Genomic DNA, 11,891 nt, shown 5'->3' with positions numbered 1-11,891 from the left:
TACACTTCAACTGGAAGTGAAAAAAATCTGTATAAACTCCCGATTTTCCACTCCATATCCCATTCTGATTCTCATTCACTGCCATTATAATGCATGTTAAACTCTGCACAACAGGGGATGTTTAATCTAAATGTAATTCTGTTTCTGCTCTTCTCCCTTGTCATGAAGATTTTTATGAGGCTTTGTAAACCATTTTAACTACAAGATATAAATTTGGAAGTTAAACTACCTAAAGATGTTTTTTCAACTTTCAGTTATAAAACTAACCTAACCAAATGAAATGGTAGATGGATTGGTATTTTTGCTTCTGCTAAGGACAAATTAGCTTTTCTTTCCTCTGAAAAAATTGTTATTGAAAATGACTAATAAGAAGAGAGCAGAATCAAAGCAAATGTCCCTAACATTATGTAATTGTTCCTCTAAGCACTTCTGGGTTGAAGAACTGAGAATACAACTGAAAACTAAATTCTGCTTGTGGTAGTAATGGAAAATATTCACTGACTTTGGACGGATTATTTGCATAACAGGGGAAAGGAATATTTTGTTGGACAACAGAAGATAAGAAAAACTTTCTAAAATACAACAAATTGTTGAGGTGGTTAGAAAACATTACTGCATAACTTCTTTACAGATTCTCTCTCATCCATATACAAATAATCAGAAAGAGAATATCACAGGCACTTAACAAAGTCTAGTTTCAGAAATACAATAGTACCAAACAATTTTATTAATATTTCATACAAATTTTGAAGTCAACACTGACTAGTATTTTGATATTGATGAAGGCAAACAAAATTAATAAACAATAGGTTTCTGTGTTTTACATTGGGCTGGATGTCATAAGTAATCGTCTTAATTATAAGCTAACCTAAAATAGTAATGATCGAAACAGGGTAAAGCCAATACATTTTGTTTTCTTTACTTTATTTCAAAATAGAGTGATTATAAATACATTCTTGTTATATTTCCTTCCTAACTCTTTGGATGCAACCAAAAAAAAAAGTCTCACTGTGCTCATTTCATACAATATCAACATACAAATCATGCAAAAGATATTATAGATATTATACCACCATCAAGTTCTGGATGTTTTTTCTTGATTCTGAAACATTTGTTAACATTATTCACAAGGCCATGCCTTTATAATTTATATCATCATTATGGCTTTAAAAAAAAAAAAGCATCTAAAAAAGATATTTATACTAGATTGCTGCATCATTGTCAATCTTGAACACTAAATGCAAAACATAAATCACCTGTTCTTGTGTTCTTGCACCGTGGTACTTGCTTTCTGATAAAATTGCACAATTTTTTTTCTTTTTCCAGGAAATGATTACACTTTATTGATTTCATTTAAAAATGGAAACTTCTTTATAATACAGTGGAGACAACAGATTATGTTAACACCTTCACTGATTTAGTTTATGTCTATGGGTCTTAAGAGCCATTTTACAAGCATGGCCACTCAAACCAATATAATGAACAGACAGACCTGTTAAGCCACACCCAAGAGTCACCTTCTCAGAAAGACTGACCAGAAATTTGAATGGACAGCACACTAAAACTGCTGTGCAGACACATACACTGTTTCAAAACATGGAGAAAATAAACTGACACTAAGGTTGCCATTCAAAGTAACAATTTCACAGAAAAAGAGTGTTTTGCCAGCTTCTGCATTCTTCACTCACACTATTATGCCTACATATTGCACCATACATTGTAAAACACTTAGGAACAATTTCTATAGGAAGGTCCAGATTGTGCAACCTTTACTGATGCTGGTGAACTTACACTCAACTGCATAACCCCAGAAGAGTCACTGGGCTCTATGGATTATATACAATGGTTCTGAGCTGGCTTGTTTTGAAGTCAATGACAAAACTCTATCTAAGCCCCACTCTTGGGCAGGTATCTAATTATTACCTCATGATTAGTACCTCTGCACATGAATTAGGTTGAGCTGAAATGCCTTACTGGGATTGCGGCCTCAGTGATCAGGAAGCTCTGACCCAGTGTAATGGTACAGCATAACGGTTCAGTTCTTCTTTTGATCAGCAAATAGGAGATATCACTCCAAAAACAAAAAACCCCTTCAAACAAAGGAAAAAAAAAACCAAAAACCCAGAAAGAACATCCCCAGAAAACCTCACAACACAAAATAAAACAAAAACCCCTCATTTTTTTAGCTGAGGAAGGTATGATCACTTATCATTGTTCTTTTGACTCAGGACAACACAAGTCATAAGCACATCAGTTTTACCATCAGTTAGAAGTATTTCCTTATTTGCTATTTTTAATATTTTTAACACATTCCTCTCAGGATGATCATACAGGACATGACAGTGACAACGCACTGAGTGTGTCAGACACCTTCTGCTTTGGCAAATCCCAGTGAACTTGGACACATCCTCGAGGCCACACAGCACCGTGCAGAGCAGACCCTGTCATCCTTAGCCTACTGAAGGAGCCAGCAGAGTCCACCTGGTCAGTGCATCATGGACACTCCTTAATCCACAGACAATAAACACAAGTTCTCATCCAAACCTTAGCCATGTACTGCATCATTGGTCAACCAGGACCTTTTTATGCCAGAACTGCATGTGTATGCAGTATCTATGCCCTGAAAATCCCTATCACGTTCTGAATTAATTATTGTGCATGGATAGCTGCAGCTTTTTGAAAGAAACTCAGCCATTAATTTATCTCCCATAATTTTATTATCTGAAGTCATGGACATACTTTGAAGTATGGAGAAAAATAATAAAACCACCTTCTTTCTAAGCCACAAGAGCATAAACAAATGTCTGAAAGTAGAGAAACGTTTTGTTTGCTTTCTCTCAAATAAGGAAGCAGTGCTTTTGCCTTTTTTGATAAAAATATACTGCAGGCTGTTTGCCAAGTATCACTTCAGAATAAAAATTTCAACTCAGTGTCATAAAGCCCTGAAATTAGAGGTTTATATTGGAAACAGCTGACACAGCCTTCTCCACAGTATTATTATTGAGTCTTGCTCTAATTTTTGCTAGCTTCGAATTCATGAAAAACATTCATGTTTATATCCTACTACCTTAATTGATTTATGTATTGATTATAAAAGGTAGGGAGGGATAAAGGGTCTGAAAGCAAAGGAGATAAGAGGGTCTTATCTAAAGCTCATCAAGTCAAAGAAATTTTGTTAATCTCATCATACAGATTTGCTGTAGGATGCTTTACCAATATAATTCCATTTTCATGTCAAAGTACCATCTATCAGTGAGATACAATGGGGATTTTCCATTCTCTTACCTTTTTTTTCCTGGCTATTCAGATCCAGCTTTCACAAAGGCAAGCTTTTACTCTCTAGTTATGAGCTACACAGTCCTTTGAACTGAGACCACTATATCCATTTTGCACTGTGGTTTTAGACAGGATTTGCCATATTGTCCACTGTTCTGATCAGGTTTTGCTGACTAACAGCAGCCAGAGTGATAATAAGAACAGAAAACTTCTGCATATACAATAAAAATATTCCCCTTAGCATGAATTCCTGTAAATACTTGTAGTGGAAAGTATTTAGATTAAGCTGTAGAGACCAGAAAAGCAAGAAAACTCATGGCAAATAATTGCCTGAGACACAATACTAAAAAACTAATGGATCTATTTTAAAATGCACCATTGGTAACAAATCTGAAATAAGATAATATGCTAATCTCACAAGAATAGTACAGAACAATTTTATTATTATTATTATTATTATATCTGATCACTTAATTCTGGATGATGCTATACATTACATCCCCGGTTGCTGTTTGGTATATTGTTCTGGTTTTATTTATACTGAATGATTAATGCATTGTGATCAGGAAAACAAGTCAGGCATATTAAATACATATTAAGGAGTACATATTTTTTTTTTCCTATGTAGTATACAAAGTATTTCATAAATATGAATTATATTACAAAAATAATTTCTGCTACGCTCACACAGTAAGCACTTTGACAATTTTGGACAACCTTTTGGGGTTGCAAGAGTTTCACGTAACTGAGAAGGAACTCTAGTTTTAATTGGAGATGAGTCTTAGAACAGATTCTGCATGAATATCAAATATTTTCTTCAGATGTCATGAATACTGCAGAAGTCAGGTTGAGCTATTTTCTTTCTTTTCTTTTTTTTTTAATTTTCTGTATAGACATGTATGCTTCAGGTGGTCAGATTTATTTCATAGGTATGTAATGCATGGTATATTTTAAACAAATATTTGCACAATTTAACATTATAATTCCAGTGGTTTCAAGATGCAGCCCATAAATGTAACCAATTTACACATACTATTGAATGTTCTCTCTTTGCATGCTCGTTACTTTCCAGATAAGCTTTAAACAGTGCCATTAGAACACCACAAATCAAAGGATTACTCCAGTTCCACCAACTTAAATCCACGTGCAGGATGAAGGACCCAGCTGAAGTACAAATATCAGTACCAGGTTTCTTGTGTTTGTTCTAACAAATCACAAGGAGACGATGGTTTGCATTTAAGATACAAAACATATATGCCTCTTGAGGTTAAATTCAGTGTAACGTGTATAAAGCATCCCTTTGGCAATAGAGTTTGCAGTATCCCTACAGGATTCCACAGGGCATGAGCTTTATGGAGTAAAACCCATTAAGGAAATTCTCCTCTACTTGACAAATCATATGCAGCTACAGTTAATCAGACACCCTTGGATACACCTGCCTCTATGCCTATCAATATAATATAGTATTTGGAAGTTAAAAGTCAACAAAAGGCACTTTCATCATTAAATAAATGTCCTCTGTAGGCAATAAGATTGTATGACCTATATTTTATTCAAAGCTGTTTGTTCTTCAAGGACTTGTAGGTAGTCAGGTGAACCTTGAAGTTTAGCTTTTAGTTCAAAATATTCACTTTTCCTTTGTTCTACTACAATTTTACTATGATTACCACCTATTAGAGATTTCTTGTTTTTTTTGTCTTGCAGTTTCTCTGGGTAACGTATTTCAAAGCCACTGACCCCTATGCTGTTGTATTCTTTTTTACTTTCAAGAAAATTTTGAATAAATACATTGGAATCCCTTCCAGGGAATAACTCATCCAGTTCATCGATTGTGCTAAGTCTTTTTCTGGTATCCACATGCAATAAATCTTTCTCCTTGTCATTCATATTTCTCAGAATGACTTTTTGCCCTGGTGGGTCAGCAAACGTGAAGCCTGTTTCAGACTCTTTCAAGCCACAGGTATGACTTTTGCTCATCTGCTCAATGGTTTGAGGAATGAAGGCCTCTGCACCCAGTCCATCTTTTTTGTTTGACTTGTGATCATGCTTTCTTAGCTGCAGTTGCATAGAACTGCACTCTTGGTTTCCAATCCCTTCATGCTTTACAGTTGGTTTTTTGTTGCGCCGAAGCACAAAAACAAGAAGACAAAAAGCAACAAACACTGTTAAAATCAGCACAACCAATATGCTTAAGATTAGGATGGACAATGGAACTGGGCCACCAGGAGGACTCCGGACTGGTCCCGGTGGTGTTGTAAAAATAACAGCAGGCATAGGACTAGTGAACAGAGCAGATGGCTTGTTTAAAAGTTTAGGGCAGAGAATCTCATTTTTCAGAGACTTAAGTTCTATGTTAGCAAACTGCACAGGTGTTTCACATCTCAATTCCTTCACCACAATACCGTCATTTAGCTTTTCAAGCCACAGTTTTAAAGCAACTAAATCACAAGTGCAGTCCCATGGATTACCTTCCAAATCTATTTGTGTAAGAGATTTTAGCTGATCAAGAACACCACTTACAGGTAAATACATGAAGTGATTGTTCCTCAGATTCAGTCTAGCAAGTGGTGCACCAGCAAAAATATACGCTGGCAAGCTTCGCAGAAGATTGTTGTTCAGGTAGAGCAACTGCAAATTTGGCATTAAGTCAAAGGTGCCTGCTAGGATTTCTTTGATAACATTGTATTCCAAATACAGATACTGCAAGTTGTGGAGGCCAGCAAACATTTCTGGGCTCAGACGCTCTATCTGATTGCCATTGAGATACAATCTCCGTAAATTTGTAAGGTTGCGGAAAACATCTCCTTTGATCACTGAAATCCGATTGCTGCCTAAATGGAGCAAATCCAGTCCCTCAAACTCAGCGAAATCTGTAGTATCCACATCCTTAATATAGTTGCCATTTACATGCAGTTTCTTGGCATTTAAAGGTTTTGGTACTAGTTCAGCCATTGATTCTATATTTCTTTCCTGGCAATTTACACTTAATCCCAAGTCTGAAGGATGAGTTTTGCAAACACAAGGGACTGGACAAGGAGTTAGAGGAGGCACCCTGGTCTGGTAAGATACGATCTGACTGAGATTGCGATTAGACAGAGCTTTGCCTGCTACTATCCCCGAGATCTTCGAAGGATTTGTAGTTTTTGGCGGCTTTGTGACTAATCTGTGCACTGATGTTTGAGTGGTGTGGCCGTTGGGTGTGCTGTAACCGGGCTCCAGCTGTGAGGGAGGCAGGATGCGCACGTCAAAATCACTCCCTGTCCCCATGGAGCACAGCTCCTGCTTATTGGTTTCTTTCAGCAGCCTTCCATACAAGTCACTGGGTGTTTCACAGATAGCCTCTCCAATGTAGATGTTATAGGGCATGTTCTCCAGCCACGCTTTCAAAGGCAACAAATCACAAGTACAATTCCAGGGGTTGTCTTCCAGCTGCAGTTCAACTATTCGCCCGATGTGCTCCAGAACTCCAATGTATGGAAGCTTCTGTATTCGATTCCCCCGTATATCCAGATGGGTTAGAGAAGCAAATCGAAAAATATTATCGGGAAGGAATGAAATCAGATTGTCATTAAGTATCAGGACTTTCAGCTTGTGAAGCTTATTGAAGGCTCCCCGTTCAATAAACTTGATTAAATTGTAGTCAGCTTGGAGATACTCCAAGTTCTCTATGCCAAGGAAGGTGTCAGCCCGGAGAATCTTTAATTCGTTGTTGTTCAAGTGCAACTGCTTTAATGCACTAAGACCCATAAAGGCCCCTCCCTCAATGTTCTGTAACTTATTATTACCCAGTTGCAAGGACACTGCATGTGTAAAATTAAGAAAGGAATTTGGATACAGAATAATTAGCAGGTTGTTTTGAAAGTTGAGGTGGTAAAAATTAGACCATGGTGGTTTAAGCTGATTTGGTCTGTAGACTGCAACCTTCTCACAGTTGACATAGAGGACATTCTCAACTGACACACAGGAGCAAACATTGCAAATTTCCACAGATATATCAGCATCTGCAGTTGTAGAAGAAACTGGAGATGACAGAACCAGAAAGAGCCACAGAATCATCTTCTTATGATCAGCAAGCAACCTTAGGCTCCTGAACAAAGATAAAGAATCTGAAGAAGAAAGAAGGAAAGAAAAAAGGAAAATGTTTTTCAGTTGACATTGTTCCAAAACGTCATTTGGGTTAAAAATTGTATACCACTGAGCTACTGTACCTGCCAAGGATTATAGATAAACTACAAGAACTGAATTCAAAATAACATGGAAGACTTTAACAACCAAACAAATGCACAGGAGCTAGGATGATTTCAAACACGGAATGTAAATTTCTGTAGACAAACACAAATAACTCTCAGGTCTGTCAAATGTATTTCTATCTCTTGTACATGCCAAGCATGCATAACTAACAAAGCAAAATAACCAAAGGAGATTCCAATTTTATGCATATTTACTCTCCTCAATCCTGCACTGCTCATATGTTGCTGTGCATTTCAGGGATATTAAACACAAATGCTGATGTTATGCATGCCCAAACATCTGGGCTGGGATAGCACAATACAGAAAGGATGGAGATGCTGACACAAAAAGTAATGCCAATGCTCAGTATATGCATCTAAAGCATCAACACATACAGATACATCACTCTGATAAAGATATTCACTCAAGGGCTACACAGGCACGCACACATATTGTTTCTGTCACTTCTGATACCTAGTTTAAATAAGTAGGTGGTAAACTGACTGCAGAAATACAACTGTCCACAGAACAACATCAGCTCTGGGTGACCAGTGGAAGCACACAGACATGGAAGAAGCATGCACAAGCACACAGCCCCATCCCCAGGAATAACCATACACTGACTTGCAGGGCAAAACAAAGTCACAATTCGCCAGCCTGACACTATTGAAACCTGAGAACTATTTTTTTTTCCCTAAAACATTATGTAATTTTCTCTTATTCCTGCACTGATAAGAACCCTTTGCATATAGTCAGGCCAGCTGAGCTGCCATTTTTTACGCAGAAGAACTCGAGCCACAGCATTTCCTCTGAGTTATAAGGTACCTTTTTCCCCCTTTTTTTTAACAAATCACTCAATAATCAATACTTTGCGCACACACACACACACACATCCCATCTTCCCACTACCCCCATTTCCCAACTTGTCCCTTTCATTTCCTGCTGTGGGAAGCCACTGAGTTGGCAGGAGGGAGCCAGAACGAAAAGTAGAGAAAAGCAGAAGCCAGCTGGAGGGAGGAGAACCGGACTGGAAGGAGACACGAGGGGACGATGTGCCGGGGGACCTGGAAGGGAGGGCAGAGCAGGAAAGACCGCAGGACAGAAGGACAAGAGGGAGAGGGAATGCACAGAGGAGACAAGGATGAGAGGAAGGGATGGCTGAAGGGGTCAAGGAGGCCGCTTATCGGGAGCACAGGGAGAAGGGGGAGCGGAGCAGCGGCTGCCGATGCCCGCAGGCTCCCGACCCCGGCGAGCGCGCCCCCAGGGGCGGACCGGTGCCCCCGCGCCCCCGCCGCTCCATCTCCCTCCCCCTGGCAGGCGCCGTCCTCCCGTATCCCTGCCTCGCCCACGCTCGAGCCCTCTCTTCTTCCTCAGCCCCGGGGCCCCGGCCGGTGCCCAGCGGGCAGGCTGCGGGCGCTGCGCGGGGCGGCGAGCCCGGCCAGCAGTGCCGGCACTACCGCAATTTTTGCCGCATCCGGCTCGGCTGGTGCCGTCTCCCCTCTGCCGTGGGCGCCCCGTCGCCCTCTGGCTCCCGGCGGGGGAGGGCGGCAGGGGCACGGGCGCGCTCGCACGGCGCGCACATCCCGGCCGGGAGCGGGCACGGAGCGGCGGAGCAGCCCCGCATCCCCTGCACCGTCCCTTCGCAACAAGGCACGACCGTGCTCCCCGCCGCTGAACGCACCAACCCCCCCCGCCCCGGTACCTTTGCAAAGTCCAGCCCGCAGCAGATCCACACACCCCCTTCCCCGGCCCCACTGCGCAGATCCTGCCCCCCCCGTCCCTCCCACACCTCCAGCGGCTTCTCCGGGCCGCCCGGCCCCGATCCCTCCGCTCGCCCGCTCTCCCGGGAAGGATGGGAGAGGGCAGCGCTGCGCCTGGTGCCGCTGGCCGGGGCTCCGGGAGGCGGCCGGCTGCAGGGAGAGGCGAGCGCGATGGCAGAGAGGCTCCGGCAGGAAGCCACCGTCGCCTCGTCGTGTATCCCCCCCCCGCCCCCCCCCCCCCACCCCACCCCTCGCCGTCTTTAAAACAGCACCAGTAATTATTACAGCAATGAAAACAAAACCTTCGGAATAATTAAAAGAAATTAAAACGCCAACGTACAGGCGGCCCCGCCGTGCCCCCACCCCCGCTCGCACTCACACGCCCGGCGGGCGCCCACCGCCCTCGGTGATGCTCCCGGCAGCTCCGCGGCCAGCCCGGCACCGTCCCTACCTCGGCGCCCGGGGTCGCCGCGGCTCCGCTCGGCTGCGCTCCGCCGCTCTCCCCGCGAGGTCTGCGCTCCGGCGGCTCCGCGCACGCAGCGGGCGGCGGGGGCAGCCGGGCGCCCGCCGGGGCGAGCACCCCCGGCCGCGCGGAGCGAGGGCAAGCCCGGCGCTGCGGAACCCCGCGGGCTCCGCCGCATGCAGCAGCCGCCCGGCTGAGCCCTGCCCCGCCACCGCGGTCCCCCGCACACATGCGGGGAGAGGATCCCTCTGCACACGGGCACCCGCTCCCATCGCACTGCTCTCGCCCACCCCCTGCACGCAGGGAGCCCCCTCCCCTTCGCCACACGCGCACCCGCACACACACACACACACACACGCACGCACGCACCGAGCGCTGCTCCGGCGGGCAGGGAGACGCCGCTCCGGGGGAGCAATCCCGGCGCATCGCCACGGCCGGAGCCTCTCCCGCAGCCCGGAGGCGCCGCGCCGCCGGTACCTTTCCCGCGGAGCCGTCGCGCTGCGCCCCCGCGGAGCCCAGGCGGGGCGTGCGGGGCGGGAGGAGCCCCCCGGGGCGACGGGAGCGGCGGGGCCGCGCTGGGCACCGCGGGGCTGCCATGGGCGGGCAAGGCAGCCACAAGTGCAGCCCGCGGCCGGGACGGGGCCAGCGCGGCCCCCGCGCCCGAGGATCCGCAGGGCAGCGCGGCTGCGAGAGCCGAGCGGGGGAAGGAGAGAGAAGGCGAGAAAGGACTCCCCCTGCTCTTCTCTGGCGATCTCCCCTCCCGGCTTGAAACAAAAGTAGAGGTGGAAACTGAGTGGGCAGGATGGTAACATTTGCTGCATTTAATGTGAATTGCAATTATGGAGCGAAATCGCTGCGAGGAGACGTACCCGAGCCGTTCTTAAGACAACGCCGCTATTTGTCTATCTCATTCTTTGTGGTTAGGTGAAATTCCTTCTCTGCTTAGGTAACAGCTGCAGTCTGATGGAAAAAAAATCCTCAAATGTTATGCACTGGTGCTAAACAGATTCTGCTAATTAACAACTCCTATTGACTCTACCTTTCATAATACACTTTAAAATGGTAATGAATACCCCCAAACCAGGTGACATCTCATTTCAAAGCAGAAGAGTCAGTTAACCAAATGAAATCTTGCAAGGGGAGTTCAACTGTTTGTCCTTTACCATGAATGCTAAAGTGATCCAGTTAGAAAACTGTTTATGTGCTGTACACATACCGGTTGTGAGTGCTGGTTCTGGGCAATAAACGTGAGGGAATGGAAAACAGCAACTGCTTTCTTCATTTACTGAAATGAAATAAATAGCTTGCTCCAAAGGCTGGCTGCATCGAATTGACATAATTGCAGAATGTTATTTTGCACTATGTGGTTAGACTGATACCTGAAAACAAATGCAGCTGAGACATTAATAATTTGCATATCACAACAGAACTGAAAGTGATCTGTGATTAATATTCAGCCAATTAAAAACTGAAGTTTTTAAAATGTAAACTCTCTTAATTATGGAGCCATTAACAAAGTACTGTTCACATAAAAGGGGATGTGTGTATATAAAGGGCCCGGTTTAGAAGGATTTGCATGTAGTTTAAGCTGAATTTTTCAAACACTATTTAAAAAAACTAATGAACTAGAGAGCAAAGGTGTAGAATAAAATTCATTTAGGATGATAGCTGGTTTATAACTATTTTAGCAGCAGGCACAGAAATGCAGGTGTAAAGATCAAGATGCTAGTTTTGTTTAATTCCCTGCTTATTTAGTAGGTGAAAGAGCATACTGACAATTTCAAAGAGATCACTATTCCCACCACATTCAAACAACTACTAAGAGACTGAATCAAACATCATACAGGTAGCATAATAAAATATCATAGTTTAACCAAGTAAACCATGAAATGAATAACTATTTGAGAACTGAAATTACACTATAAGTAGATAATTCTTGATGTTTTCTATTATAAGTTGCTATTAGCAATGGCATGTGTTTATGGTGTTGTAGAATTCATCTGAGAAGGAAATTTAGTTATGCAGCACAATTTCATTACTAGGGTTTCAGTATGTCATATATTTTTATTTCTAATTTACAGTCACTAAAAATAACTTCTCCTCCAAACCTTAAGTGATTTCTAAGCTACTTGTGCTAGCCTACATCATGTCAAACTCACTAA

At 43.3% G+C, this 11,891-nt stretch overlaps 1 protein-coding gene across 4 annotated transcripts; it reads right to left on the bottom strand.

Moving 5' to 3' along the window:
• Nucleotides 1-692: 692 nt before the first annotated feature.
• Nucleotides 693-10,224, bottom strand: SLITRK4 (SLIT and NTRK like family member 4). Of its 4 annotated transcripts, none has more exons than XM_048319030.1 (2): nt 10,099-10,224; nt 693-7,382 (listed from the first exon to the last, which is right to left on the bottom strand). In XM_048319030.1, exon 2 carries the CDS (start codon nt 7,330-7,332, stop codon nt 4,819-4,821), a length of 2,514 nt encoding a protein of 837 aa, XP_048174987.1. In that variant the 5' UTR covers nt 7,333-7,382; nt 10,099-10,224; the 3' UTR covers nt 693-4,818. The 4 variants fall into 4 exon arrangements, with proteins under 4 accessions (XP_048174987.1, XP_048174983.1, XP_048174986.1 ...); XM_048319026.1 differs by lacking the exon at nt 10,099-10,224 and adding an exon at nt 9,718-9,801; XM_048319029.1 differs by lacking the exon at nt 10,099-10,224 and adding an exon at nt 8,416-8,680.
• Nucleotides 10,225-11,891: the final 1,667 nt, after the last annotated feature.

This window comes from Corvus hawaiiensis, chromosome 14 (genome assembly GCF_020740725.1).
Source record: "Corvus hawaiiensis isolate bCorHaw1 chromosome 14, bCorHaw1.pri.cur, whole genome shotgun sequence".
Classification (NCBI taxonomy): Eukaryota; Metazoa; Chordata; class Aves; order Passeriformes; family Corvidae; genus Corvus; species Corvus hawaiiensis.
Note: the sequence above shows the minus strand (reverse complement) of the source record. Positions and strands in the feature narration are given on the sequence as shown.